This window comes from Equus asinus, chromosome 16 (assembly GCF_041296235.1).
Source record: "Equus asinus isolate D_3611 breed Donkey chromosome 16, EquAss-T2T_v2, whole genome shotgun sequence".
NCBI lineage: Eukaryota > Metazoa > Chordata > Mammalia > Perissodactyla > Equidae > Equus > Equus asinus.
In genome coordinates, this window is record NC_091805.1 from 49,398,302 (window position 1) to 49,412,673 (window position 14,372).

The 14,372-nt window shown below is 38.4% G+C and overlaps 2 protein-coding genes across 5 annotated transcripts in view; one reads left to right on the forward strand and one right to left on the reverse strand.

Moving 5' to 3' along the window:
• WDR3 (WD repeat domain 3) overlaps nt 1-14,372 on the forward strand; it is a 29,808-nt gene that overhangs the window by 14,621 nt on the left and 815 nt on the right. The window contains exons 12-26 of the mRNA XM_070487140.1: nt 1,183-1,276; nt 3,217-3,318; nt 4,974-5,059; nt 5,234-5,369; nt 6,093-6,149; nt 7,155-7,255; nt 7,483-7,594; nt 7,740-7,874; nt 8,152-8,202; nt 8,745-8,810; nt 9,313-9,405; nt 9,877-9,924; nt 10,626-10,669; nt 12,330-12,458; nt 13,991-14,084. Coding sequence (XP_070343241.1) covers nt 1,183-1,276; nt 3,217-3,318; nt 4,974-5,059; nt 5,234-5,369; nt 6,093-6,149; nt 7,155-7,255; nt 7,483-7,594; nt 7,740-7,874; nt 8,152-8,202; nt 8,745-8,810; nt 9,313-9,405; nt 9,877-9,924; nt 10,626-10,669; nt 12,330-12,458; nt 13,991-14,084 — 1,348 coding nt within the window. The remainder of the gene's footprint in view (nt 1-1,182; nt 1,277-3,216; nt 3,319-4,973; nt 5,060-5,233; nt 5,370-6,092; nt 6,150-7,154; nt 7,256-7,482; nt 7,595-7,739; nt 7,875-8,151; nt 8,203-8,744; nt 8,811-9,312; nt 9,406-9,876; nt 9,925-10,625; nt 10,670-12,329; nt 12,459-13,990; nt 14,085-14,372) is intronic.
• Nucleotides 8,817-14,372, reverse strand: part of SPAG17 (sperm associated antigen 17) — a 209,891-nt gene continuing 204,335 nt past the window's right edge. For all 4 annotated transcript variants that reach the window (XM_070487139.1, XM_070487137.1, XM_014847644.3 and 1 more), the window contains one exon: nt 8,817-9,355. The gene's annotated coding sequence lies outside the window, so the exon portion shown is untranslated. The remainder of the gene's footprint in view (nt 9,356-14,372) is intronic.

Sequence of the window (14,372 nt, forward strand, 5' to 3'; positions counted from 1 at the left end):
AGCTGCCGTTCCTACAGATTTCCCCATCTTAGTAAATAATTACTTCCTTCCAGTTGTTCTAGCCCAAATCCCTGTAGCCATTTTCGATCTCTTTCATGTCCCACGTCCGATTCGTTAGCAAATCCTATCAGCTCTACGTTCAACACTTACCCAGATTTCAGCCACATCTCATCCCTTGCGCTGCCCCCACCCACTGCAAACCACCACCATCTCTCATCCAGCTGGTTGCAACAGTTTCCTGGCTGGTCTCCCTGCTTCCTTACTTGCCCCTCTATAGTCTGTTCTCAACACAGCAGCCTATCTAATCTTTTTTAAATGGGAGTTATATCACTTCCGCTAGCTCTGTCTCACTCTAAGTAAATGCCGAGGTCCTCACAGAGCTTCTCTGACTGCTCTCCCCTTCTCCTCCGCTGGAGCCACACTGGCCTTTTTGTTATCCCTGAACACAGCAAGAATGTGCTGCGTCGTGGCTGTTGTGCTCCCTGTTCCTTCTGTCTGGAACCATCTTCCTGGTTTATCTGTAGGCTTTCTCCCTGTCTTCTCATCAGACGACAGTCCTGCTCTCCCCTTCCCACCCTCGCTCCTCATCGCATTCCCTAGCTTTGTGTTTCTCCATAGCGTCTGTATCACCTGATATACTAATATTTATTTGTCTCATTCCTAAAGAATGTTAAGGTTTATGAAGTTTAGGACTTCTGTTTAATTCACTGTTATATTTCCAGCACCTAGAACAGTACCTGGCATTCAGTAAATGTTTATTGAATGAAGTGGGCGTTTGATATATATTTTTTGAATGGGTGAATGTTTATGGTCCAATAAAATGAACGTTACTTGTAGGGATCTATAATGATGTGCTAATTCCACCAGCAATCCTATGGGCTCACTTACTTCTTTGTGATGGCAGGTCGGGCTCTGTTGAGCCCAGCAGATGCTTTTCTCTGTCCTACATTTGTATAATCTCTGTTCCTGAGGATTAGGAGGCCCTTACAAAGAAAATAAATTAGGTACTGTTTGTTATTTTCTTCCTCGACTATGAGTCTGAGCCTAGGGTTATTCATTCAGACTTTGTCCTCACGTTGATCACTCTGTGTGTCTAAATTGTAGTGAACATGCACGCTGGTGTCTAAAATGGGGAAGCAGGTTCTCTTAACATATGGGCTCTTTGTCCCTTCTTTCTCACAGGTCTACACTGCAGTGTATTCGCACGATGACCTGTGAATACGCACTTTGCTCGTTCTTTGTACCTGGTGATAGGCAGGTGGTCATAGGAACAAAGGTAAACTGAGACTTTTTCTTGGATTTTGGGGGGCTTTTCTACTCGGTATTAAAGCTATTTGAGCAATCTGGTTCCTTTTTTAGCATACTGGAAGTGTATTAGCGCTGGATAATATGAGAGGGTGTTAGTTCATTGCCCTGTTTTTGAGATTTGTTTTTTGTTTTGTTTTATTTATTTGTTTTTAAAATATCAAACCTTATTGCAAGTTATGAAGAAGAAAATTAAATTAAAATCATGACCCTGAAATTAACATTTTGGTGATCAGCCTTTCGTGCATCTTTTTACGAGCACTTACGTAATTGTGTTTTGAAAAGACCAGTGATAAAATACGTGGTACCTAGTATCATGCCTGGCAGATAGAAGCATTCACTGAAGACAGACTGACCAGGTCCTCATTCCCAGCTGCTAATCAGATTGGGAGATAACCATATGGGAATAAGCAGACATGGATTTGGATTCAGATTCTCCCCCTTACAAAATAGATAATTTGGAGCAAGTCACATCACTTCCCTTGGTGTGTTTTCTTATCTCTAGTGGGATGATGACGCTTGCTTTTTCACAGTGGCTCTCACACCAGGTGGCCCAGGTTTGAATCCCAGCTCTTCCACTCACTAGCTGTGAGACCTCTGGGCAAGTCACTTAACCCTGTAAGCCTTGTTTTTTTCATGTAAAATGATGTAAATAACCTACCTCACAGTAGCAAAGCAGTTAGCACAGAGACTGGCTCACAGCAAATAACTAATAAATAAGAGCTGGTAGCAGAAGTGGCAGTAATGGTAGTAGGAGTAGTGAGAATAAAATGGAATATAGTCCATGGAATGTTTTGAAAAGTGCTTTGTAAGTATTTGTCATAGTTAGCCCCTAAAACAATGCCGTATGTGCATGATTATTTTATTAGAAAATCTGTGTATCACAATGGATATTTTTTGCTTGGCAAAAAGTGTAAAATAAGCTGGAGAGATTTTAGGGTCAGTGCCAGGGAAAAAGATTAAATCTCAGTTAAAAGTTTCCCTCATTTTTCATTCATTCTTTTAACAAATGTCCATCTACTGTTTGCTCTTGGAAAGGCATTTTGTGAATTGCTTCGAAGACTACGTATGACTAAAATATGGCCTCTGTGCCAGGCAGTTAATGTACATTATCTCATTTATTCCCCACAATAGCTTAGCAAGGTTGGTGATATAAACTCTATTTTACAGATGAAAAAACAGGCTCATGGGGATGAATTCACCAACAGTCACAGAGTTGGAAAGAGGTGACCCTGGGTCACAAGTCTTTCATCTTAACCCGCTTCCCACCACATTTGTGGAAGCTCATCATAGAGCAGGCTTTGCTGTTGTGTGTTCCATGCTGGCATGGTGACCACGGCGTATACAGAGCTCTAAAGAGGAGGTGTAGCTGAATCTTTTCTAAGCTATTGCAGTTTGTTTTTTGAAGTTCGTTGCCCTCCCTAGCATTGTAAGTAGATTTGTGTTTCTTGCTGTCATTGTATCGTAGGGGAGGAAATCTAAGCTAGATGGAGAAGAGTTGGTTAAGCCAGTTACCATGAAGGGTGGTCTGCTTAGGGTTGATTAAACTTCAAAGATTTTTAGGTTTGCCTTTTGCTATTGAGTTTATTCTGATTTGCCTATGGCCATGATATTTCCCTTTTGAAGTTGGGGAACCAATGAAAGTGACAAGAGTCCTGCACTACAAGGTTGTACTGTTCCATAGCTGTCAGCATAGTAACCCCGCCAAGGTTAACTCAGTATGTCAGTAGGGGATTTAACAGCAGTTTTTCAGATAGGAAGTACAGAGCATGGAACGTGGGGTCCATTTCCTAAGCAGTTGGCCACATTGTTGCTGCTTGGTTATGAAATCTTTTCTAACCTGTGTAGGCATGAATCATGGAGGTTGCAGGTGTGCTCGTGAGAGCTGTGCTCATTATGTGTCTTCCACAGACAGGAAAGCTGCAGCTTTATGACTTGGCCTCAGGAAATCTGCTGGAGACAATAGATGCACATGATGGAGCTTTGTGGTCCTTGTCTCTCTCTCCAGATCAGGTAACTAAACCAGATGTTAAGATCTGGGCTTCAGTACTCTGGCTGCATTTCCCATTTCTTATATCAAGTTTTATTGCTGCCTAGCAAAGATCTTTCTCAGGATATCTTTAAGGAAAGCTCACTTTTTATGTAATCTTTAATATATAATATTATTAGTATATGATACATATTTTGCATATATGATACATAATTTCATATCATATGAGGCCATATCTTGTGCCTGTCATTATGAAATGAATTCTTGTTCAGCTGCTCTGGATCATCAGCTACATGACATCAAATTGCTTACCCTCGTAATTTTTTACCAATGGTTTGTGATACCTTTTAAGAGGAAATGCTTACTTGGGCAACACAATGTAGAGGATAGAGTACACTTTTCTGCTGCCTTTTGGTCCGTACATCTATGACTATGTAAATCTAGTGTTTTTTAGCGAATACGTCAGCCCTGTCAAGTCATAGTAGTGTGCTTCCCTTCAGAGGAGTCGCTCTGGAGAATTGTATACTTATGCTAGTAATGGTGCTGTTGCTCAGAACATTTTGAGGTATTTTTTGACAATACCTTAAGAGATTGTGGCCCGTTTGTTTGAATATTGTCAATGGTGGCAAGCCTTCATCCATTGAAAATAGATATTATTTTTGGAAAAGACAGAATCTAGAATTTAGTGTGGGCAGTGCTGTTTAGGGTCGAAACAAAACAGCATTTAAAATTTAAGTAGTAATAACATCTTGCCTTTGTAGAGTGTTCTACCTTTTCCGAAGTATTTTCACATCCATTATATCATTGTTATTTTTACAATGGTTTTATAAACTAGGTAGTCTTTATCACTACAACAAGACTAACGATTGTTCTAAGTTTATTTCCTATGTTATAAATCTCTGAAATGGCAGAATAGACACTTGAGATCTAGTTTTCTGACTCCATGTTCTATATACTTTGCACTAACACTACAGTGTGATGAGACTAATTTTCTTGATATTGCAAAACAGTTTTGAACATATTTTAAGCAAGGATGTTGCAGGAATAAATTTATGCCCTTCCAAGGTAAATACTTTGAACAAACTTATTTAGATTACCCAATCTATGTGTATTTCAGAGTATTTTATTACTCAACAGCAAATTCTTTTGACTGTTGCCTTTTTAGGTGGAGCAAAAACCCCCACAGTGTTCATTGAGTCTTTCTTCAGAATGCTAAATGAAAGTATAACTAGAATTTGACACATGTTATCATCTGTCTGTATTAGTCTCTGCTAGGAATTCTCAAATAAGGTCTGTGGCAGCAGCCCCAAAAAAGCAATGAAAGGGGTTAAGGAGAAACCACATTTTCTTAATTCTTGTCCCATGCCATTAAGTAAAAATGGTCTTTTATACTATTTTCATGTGTCTTCTTATCAAAATTTCTGTACTAAAAGATTTTATTTTATTTTATTTCTTTGCTTGGGGAAGACTATCACTGAGCTAACATCCGTGCCAGTCTTCCTCTGGTTTGTATGTGGGACACCACCACAGCATAGTGTGATGAGCAGTGTATAGGACCACACCCGGGATCCAAACTCGTGAACCCTGGGCCACCAAAGTGGAATGCACGAACTTAACCACTACCCCACCAGGCCGGCCCCTAAAATATTTTTTAATTGAAATGTTATTTGATTTTTAGCGTGGCTTTGTGACAGGTGGTGCTGATAAATCTGTCAGGTTCTGGGATTTTGAGTTGGTGAAAGATGAAAACAGTACCCAGAAGAGGTGAGTAAATATTTTTTTTAATTTATGTCCATGTTTTGGAGTGAAAATGAGAAACCACTGAATGGACTTTTGACATGTGTATTTCTGTTGCACTCCAGAGTGTTTTTGGAATTTTTGTCTCCCTTGGTAGAGTACTCAGTATTTATTTTTTTCTTGATGCTTTTTGTGTGCCAGACTTTCTGTGAAGCAAACCCGAACCTTGCAACTAGATGAAGACGTTCTGTGTGTCAGTTACTCTCCCAATCAAAAGCTGTTGGCTGTGTCTCTGCTGGACTGCACCGTGAAAATTTTCTATGTGGACACTTTAAAGGTGCAGTGGTTAGGCCTGGGAATATTCTTTCTTTCTTTCTTTCTGACTGACCTTGAGCTGAGACTAAAAAGAAGTGGCCCAGCAGTAGTATGTTTCTAAAACTTTGTGTGTGAATCAAAACATTGCAGGTGCACTAGGAAAGCTAGAGTTTTACAAGAATCCTTTGGTTCCTAAATTTTTTAAAATTTTGTTTAAAACAAGTTATATTTCACGCGTTCAGAAAATCTGTGGATAGAAAAATTTGTCGTAGCCAATAGTTGTAAGAGTATTGCTGGGCGTCCTGGGCAGTGATTCCACCCTTGGCTGTACGTCAGGATCATTTGGGTTTCTTATAAAAATGTACATTACTGGGCCCTTTGCCCAGAGAGTCAGTAGGACTGGACTGGGCCTAGGAGTATTGTGAAACAAGTGCCCTAGAGTCCTTTCAGCTAAGAGGTCCAGAGAACATCTCTGCCGTATTCTGACTGAGGCAGTAGGCTTCCAGGACATCGCTGGCTCCACTTCATTGTAGTGTTCTTGGCAAGTGCCTGCAGGGTCTGTGTGCTAGACATAGGTTCAAGCTGCCTTTGGCGGTTCAGTTATCTTCTTTGAAAATATAGACATCAAGCAATGCAGAACATTTTTTAGCATTGTATTTTAAAGTTATGTTTTAGATCCACATGTAATAAAGTATATTTTATAGATGGACATGACTTATTTATATATGTATTTTTTAATGTTTAGTTTTTTCTGTCGCTGTATGGACACAAACTGCCTGTTATATGCATGGACATCTCTTATGTAAGTAAAATTTAAATAGCGTCTCAGTGACAAGTTGTCTTTTCTAAAGCGCTTCCCTAGTTCTTGGCTTGATATCTTCTTTTTAGAGTATTTATTTTTTCATTCTGTTGTATATCTTTCTCCAAAAAAAAGAAATCATAAAGTAATTGTAATAACCATATCTTAAATATATGTACTTTAATGCTTTCAGAATATTTTGACAAATATCTGAATGCTTCCTCATAACTAACTCCCTGTTGTGGATTCCCAAATAGTATTTTGTTGTCTAAAATACTATAATTGGTAAAACACCCTAAAATGTGAAAGACTTTTAAAAAAAGCATCCCCTTTTGTTCTGAAGGATAATATTGGTGAGGTAGATATTTACAGTATTTTGCACTACGTATGCTTTTAGTCTTTTGACCAAAATCGTATTTTTGCAATGTCTAGTTATATATTTAGAAACAATGTGTAGTCCGGGTAAAAGGATTTGGCCCTGTGCTCTTGTTGTCATGATCAGTACATTCACAGAATAAGTTAGTGTTAGAAAATATTTCCAGTTTTCTTGTTCTGTGATAATCATTTGAACTGGGAACTGAAATAGGAAAGATAAGAGAAATAGTGATAGGGAACATGGGATAAAAAGCTAGGTCATAAACATTCTGGTAGCTTCTTTCCCAGCCTCATTTTTCTGTCTCTTTCCCTCTTCCTCTCTCCCCCCAAATCCTATGACAGAGATCAGAGATTCTTTTTCCTATCTATTTAACAGAGTAAACAGATAACCAACATCCAGGCACAACCAAAACATAAGCCACCAAATTCTTGCTTTCACTTAAGAAGCTTTTAAAGTAGATCTGTAGGTAAAAGCAAAGAAGTGGGTGCTTTTGGTAGAGAGCTAAAATTCATTTTTTGGCGTTGATTTTAATGTTTTTGAAAGAAGTGGGTTAAATGTTCCGGTTAGCTTTTCTTTATCTAATTTACAGAGTTTCAGGTAATCAAATAATGTTTTACTTCTCTTCCTCATAGGATGGAGCACTAATAGCAACTGGCTCTGCTGACAGGAATGTGAAAATCTGGGGTTTGGACTTTGGGGACTGCCACAAATCTCTTTTTGCACATGATGACAGGTAGGTGCAGTCTTTTCTAAGACCTCCCTTTGAGTCACCTCTGAGTATCATTTGCCTTGAGCGTCAGTGTCTTTTATTTAGTGTTCTCAGACAGTCATAAATTGAAACTTCTAAATGTAAGTAATAAGACAGTCTAGAACTAGCCATCCAAAATGTATTTATGTGTGCAAGGCTCTTTCTAATAATGTGGAATTTGATGACATTTGAATACTTCTATCACTCTGTAGTGTGATGTACCTACAGTTTGTACCCAAGTCTCACCTCTTCTTCACTGCTGGGAAAGACCGCAAGATTAAGCAGTGGGATGCGGACAAATTTGAACACATACAGACTCTGGAGGTAACCTCTTGTCTGCTTTGCTTACTCAGTCCTTAAGAACTACTTTTGAGATTGAGTGTTGATCTCCCACTAATGTAAGCAGGTAGCTGTCTGTGAGTAAGGTAGCCTTATTCAGGGTTTTTGTTTCTGTTTTTTGTCTCTTCAGGGGCACCACCAGGAAATATGGTGCTTGGCTGTAAGCCCCAGTGGAGACTACGTTGTGTCGTCGTCCCATGACAAATCTCTGAGACTCTGGGAGAGAACACGGGAGCCTCTTATTCTTGAGGAAGAAAGGGAGATGGTGAGGACTTTAGGCTTGGTTACAGATATGCTGGTGGGTGTCTGACGTGCTATCCCAGCTAAAGCCTGTCCAGTGCAGTCACAGCTCAGTCAGCACAGGTCCAAGAACCTCCAGGAGATGTTTCCAAGACTACTGTCACCATTTCTGCGGTCAGGCAGAGACAGGCATGCCATTAGGGGATAATGTTTTGAAAGAAGTAGTTTCTCACTGTCTCATTTCACTTCATGTGCAGCCCATGTTTTTTCTTTTAAATTAATTTATATCTATCTATTGGCAGCAAAGGGAAGCAGAATATGAGGAGAGTGTGGCCAAAGAAGACCAACCAGCAGTAAGTAAATCTTTTGGGACCCTGAGATGGTGCCCTATAATTATCTTATTGAGATTTATTCTAATTTCAAGAATTTCTGATGGAATCAGAATTAGGGCTACATACTGAAGTCATCACCAGCTGATATGGGAAGGAATCTGTGTAGTCCTTTTTAATGCAACTGTATTTCCTGATTTTATGGGACAAAAGATTGACCAAATTGGGTATTGAGTGATTGTCATTCTGGCTTTTTCTTTAAGGAGGTTTCAGGGAATTATTTTATTCCAAAATGAAATAATTTTCAAAAGTGAAAATCAGAAAATTTGAGAAATTAGGCATTCTCTTTAAACCTTTGTAGAGCAGGATATTCTTATGATAATACATATAAAGCACTTAACATGGTGTCTGGCACTTACTAAGTACTCAGTTAGTGGGAGCTGATAACACCATGTTATCATCATCATTACACAGTAATGCCTGTTCTTTTATGGATATAAGATTAATTTATTGGCTCTTTAATGCCTGTCAGTGATATCGTTCAAAGATCTCTTTGTTTCTGGCAGGTTCCGGGAGAGACTCAAGGTGACAATTACTTTACTGGAAAGAAAACTATTGAAACGGTCAAAGCAGTAAGTTGATATAGAATATAGTATCTCATTTTTTCCTAGCATCTCAACTTTTTATTAAAAGCCTTTAGCAACCAAATAGCCCTTTTGTGTCAGAAAACTTAATGAACTTCATAGATGGAGATCATAACCTCTGTTTTCCTCCCTTGTAACCAAGGACAGGAGTAGTGCTGAATCTGTTTAATCAATGTGTGGTTTCTAGAAAGGAAAGCTTGATCTTCTGAAAATAGCACTTTCAGGTGTTCCTGGGAGCTGCCTGCCTCAAGATGTCCACATACAGTCTCACCTGAATCCATGACTCATAGTTTCCTCCCCGTAAATTGAAAAAAAGAATAGAAAAACCAAAGACGTCTTTAGATGCTGTTGGCACTCTATTGGCACATCTTTATTAAACTGACTCAAGCTACTTTATCTGGTAAATTTCTAGTCAGGCCTTCCAGTTGCAGGGTTCTGAGATGATGGAGTGTGTTGTGATGATTTCTGTCCTTTGTCATCATCCATGTAGGCTGAGAGGATCATGGAGGCTGTTGAGCTATACCGAGAAGAAACTGCAAAAATGAAAGAACACAAAGCCATTTGTAAAGCTGCGGGGAAGGAGGTAAGATAGCCCATTAAGTTATGCTCTAGGAAACGTGTGTAGATAGAGACAATTCCTGAGGAGAAAGTCATTGTTTCAGGATTTATTAACTCGGATCAGGAAATGAGATAAATGTGATAAAATTTTTTCTAATTCAGATATTAGAAGGAATTGAGGAATGGGGAGGAAGGAAGCTCGGTCTTAATAAAAAGAGGAGGGGAAATTGTAGATTGAGCTGATTCTGTTGACTAGAAACTTATGCTCCTGCTTTGCTTTGGGAGGCAGGGTGACTATTCTAGATGAAGTGTATTGCCCAAACTCATTCATAAGCACGATAGAAACTAAAAGGCCTGATAATTCTTTGACACCCTTTCAGTCTTTTGGGTCTCTGTTTTCTCTTTTCAAAATGTAAAATACTGTTATCACCCTACCTATGAAAAGCACTATCAAGGTCTTGTTTTCTAATGACTTGATTTAATACTTTCTTCATAGGTCCCTCTTCCCATCAACCCCATCTTGATGGCTTATGGCAGTATTTCTGTGAGTAGGATGTCTAACAGTTTCCCCTTGGTCATTCAAAGGTTACTTTCAAGGACAAGAGAGGAAGTCAAGAGGCATGATTTGAGAATGGATGTATTGGGAAATACTTCATCTTTAAAAATCTCTCTTGAATGGCAGAATCCTCTAGGATATTTTGTATTTCAAAAGGACCTTTTTAGTATAACTTTCGATTCGGCCTTTTTGATTGGACTGAACTGGCATTCTTCTATTTTCTAGTGCTTATTTATGTTCAGTATCCAAAGCCCTCTGAAGATTCTGTTCATTTACATGAACTTTCAAATTGAAGCTTTTGGAGGAAAAGTTTAAATAAATAAGTCAAATAAAGGAGGAGAGAGAGGGAGAGCAGAGGGAGAACATATGCTTATCCAGCAATCTCTAATTACTTAGTACTTTACTTGTATGTCTCATTCATCCCAATACTCTTGTGAGTCAGTGCATCTTCATTTTATAGATAGGAAACTGGCCTGACTTATCGACAGAAGGTAACATAGTTGCTAAGAGGCAGAGCTGGATTATGAACCCAGATCTGACTAACTCTAAGCCCGTGCATGTCTTGCCATTTTAGAACACTGTTTCTCAAGTGAGAGGGAGCAGTCCCTGTCTTTGAGGAGGTTGAGACTAGAGAGCTTCAATAGAAACCAACCAAGAGTATCACTCATGCTCTTATGCTTCCTTTATAGCCTTCAGCTTATGTGTTGGAGATTTTCAAAGGAATCAAGTCAAGGTGAGTCCCAGTGCACAATGATTATAATTTGTCAGCTAACAACACTTATTAAATGCTTATTTCAACATGAGATAAGTAGAAATTATAATTGATGGTTATCCTCCTTATAGGTTTAACTATGGCAAAATTTTGATGGAAAATAATTTGTTAGAATCTTTTGAAGGCAGAACTAGGAAGCTGCTCCTAAAGTATGAAGGGAGATACTTTTAAGGACAAATGGAGGGTGGTGCTACTTTACATTGTAGGTAATGAAATAATCTCTTACCTGGTCGAAAGTACCAACTGTTAACATTTTTTGTTGTATATTTCCTTTGGCTTATGTTCTGTGTACATACACAATTGGAATCATACTGTGTACACTTTTCTATCTTCTTTTTCACAGAATAGTTCTTGAGCATTTGCTCCTGTTATTAATATTCTTCAAAAACATATTATTGAATTCAAAATATTCCATTGTATGAATAATTACTATTGGATGTTAGTTTTGTTTTTTGCTATTATTAATACTGTGAACACCTTTATATATAAATCTTAGTCATTGTTACTATTTTTTTAAGAATCCTAGTAGTCTAATAACTGATCAATGGGCATGAGCTTTCTAAAGGCGTATGTTGCTGAATTACTTTTTAGAGTGCTTGTACTGATTTTTACCAGCCTTTTAAAAATTTTTTGCCAGTTTGAGAGGCAAAAGGTGATAGTGTATTATTTTAATTTCTTTTGATTATTAATGAAATTAAAATTTTATTTGTTGGCCATTTATATTTTTACCTGTGAATTTTTAGTTACTTTCCCTTTCTTGTGCTCTTTATACTGGTTTTTAAGAATTCTTTATATCTTTTGTCATATATTTTTGGAATAATGTTTCTTGTTTGTGATTTACCTTTTGATTTTATTTATGAGTTTGACCTGCTGAAAGTTATTATTTTTCATAAAAAATCTCAATATCTAAATATATCCCTTACAAGAAATAAACAGGACCTATCTGAGGATAATGATGAAACTTCACTGGAGAAATTTGGAGGAAAATTTAGATTAATTGCAGTACTTACATTCCTAGATGGGAAGATTCTGTATTTTGAAGATTTACTTTTTCTTAAACTAATTTATAGGTTTATGATCCCAGTTGAAATCCTCTTCAGATTTTTAATTAGAATTGCTGAAATGATACTAGAACTAGTTCAAGAAAAGTAAAACAAACCAAACCAGAATAACAAGAGGGAGCTATTCTCTTAGATTAAAAAGCTATAAAATTAGCAAAATTGAAATAGTACAGGATCGTTGTCAGAATCACTTGATCATCAAAACAGACTTGAAAGCCCTGAAACAGACTCTCATCTATAAGGACTCAGTGTGTGGTAAGAGAAATATCATATAAATATGGAATATTAAACAAAAGACTTTGGAGAAATTGGTTATCTGGAAGAAAAAGAAGTTAGATTCTCCTACCATGCCAGGGGCCAAAATACATCAAATAGATTAAAAGGTTAAATATGAAAAAACAGTGAAAAGAGAGAACCATGTAGAACATAGATGAATATTTAACTCTAAATGGATAATACCTGTTCAAGTAGAAGAGCAGTAAAAACAATAGAGGAAAAGATTTAAAACTTGACCACATTAAGAACTGTGGTGTTTTAATGTTTATTTCCTTCTTCCTCAGCGAGCTGGAAGAGTCCCTGCTTGTGCTGCCTTTCTCCTATGTCCCAGACCTCCTCACGCTCTTTAACGAACTCATCCAGCTGGGCTCCGATGTTGAACTTCTGTGTCGCTGCCTTTTCTTTCTCCTCAGGTGACGTCATTTTCCACAGAACCCCGGGCCTCCTCAGCGGAGCTGCTCTAGTCCTGCTTGAACTGAAGGTCTCAGTGCTTCGGGGTTAAGATGGCTGAGATTTCACACTCAGAGACTCACAGAATTTTAGTGCTGCCTGACATAAATTATTTCTTCTCCTTTGGAATCAGTCTTGCCCTTAGAACAAGGATGGTGACGGCCCGCCTCTTTAATATGAGGCGGCACGTTGCTCAGGAGTGCCGCGTCAGGCGCAGGTCTCCGGGCTGGCGTCTAACACAGTGGCTCTGGTTCCAGGCAGTTGACTAAGAGCCCGTTACTCAACGGCCAGTTTGCCTCATTTGTTGTTCCTTTTTAACTGTTTAGTTTAAGCAAAATGGTTTTGTTCTGTCCTCATAACAGCATTTTAAGGAATAGTGGATTTATTTTCCTAGTCTCTATAGGTACAAATGGAAAAGTAGGGCCATAAATAGAGGGAATGAAAAACATAAAATATGTTTGTTAGAGTACATTCTTAAGTATGAAGGATTCTTGTTATTATGTAATTAAGAAGAATGTATTTACAAAGGCTTAAGAATAGAATCTTCCTGTCTCCTGGTCTCTGCCCCTCAGTTTCAAGCTGTTGTAGCTGGGAACAGCAAGAGAGACCAACTGAACATTCCTTAAAATGCTGTTATGAAGACAAAATACAGACTGGTCAGCCAATACCAAATAGTTCAAAAAAACAGGTATATTTAGTGAACTGGTATTTGGTGAATTGGCTGTTTTCATGATTCTCAACCCTCCATTCCTTTTATTTTATCAGTATAGTGGCAAAAGAACAATGATATGTTAATATTACACTATGACCATATTGATACTTTTGAGCAAGTTGTGAGGACATAAATTCACCCTCAGCAATCTCACTAATAATTTCTTACTGCTGTGGCATATGTGCTGGTCAATCAGAGTTACTGATTCTAAGAGAAACACCGCGAATACGTCTAGCATATCAGAGGGTTGTAGACGGTTACTGCCTTACAGGTGGACATTGCAAGTCACAACTGGGGGTGAGGGTGAGCGTGGAGATTAAAGGAGCGTGGATTCACCAAGGGCATCTTGGTCCTCCAGGTGGGAGTTTGACTCTCTGATCAGTGATTACCTCTTTTCCGCCATGGCTTCATTAGAAAGATTTGTTGAGTTAGCATTTCTTAGAAGGCTCATTTTCTCACTGATCCTTCCATAAAATATGATTGCCAAAATCTATGGCCACCTGGTAGATTACTGGGAAAAAGAGTCAGCTTTGCAGATGAACTGAATGTGTCGTAAGGTTTAGGATAGTATTTTAAAAATTGTCATCAGATTGAACTGAATAGTAGGGAAGACACTTCTTTAGTGTTTTTTTGCTAGAAGCATTTCTATACTCCCATATGGTAAAATGAATCTTTTTTTTTTTTTTTTGCTTTGATACTGTGTATTTGCTATTTCTAGAAGGGATAAGTAGAGCCAGAACCACTACTCCTCTTTGTAACATGACTCTTCTATTTTTCTATTAGGATTCACTTTGGGCAAATCACTAGCAACCAAATGCTTGTGCCAGTGATTGAAAAATTAAAGGAAACAACTATTTCAAAAGTCAGGCAAGTCCGGGTAAGTATCTCTGTAGAAATACAATCACGAGGGGCTAACCCTAGTGTGTATGCAGCTTAAAAGTAGCGCAGTGCGCTGCGCTCGTCTTGTGGCGAGACTGACCAGGCATACCTCTGTATTTGAGAGGAGCTTTTCCCTGGAGCTGGGAGGAGTAGGAAAAAACAACAGGCCCAGACCTTCCACAGGGAGGGATGGGTACCACTCCTGCAGCGTGGCTCCCTGACTCACACAGGCTGCTCTGTTGAACTGAAGTGAGGGGAAGTTTGTTTAATCTTTCCCGTATTCCTC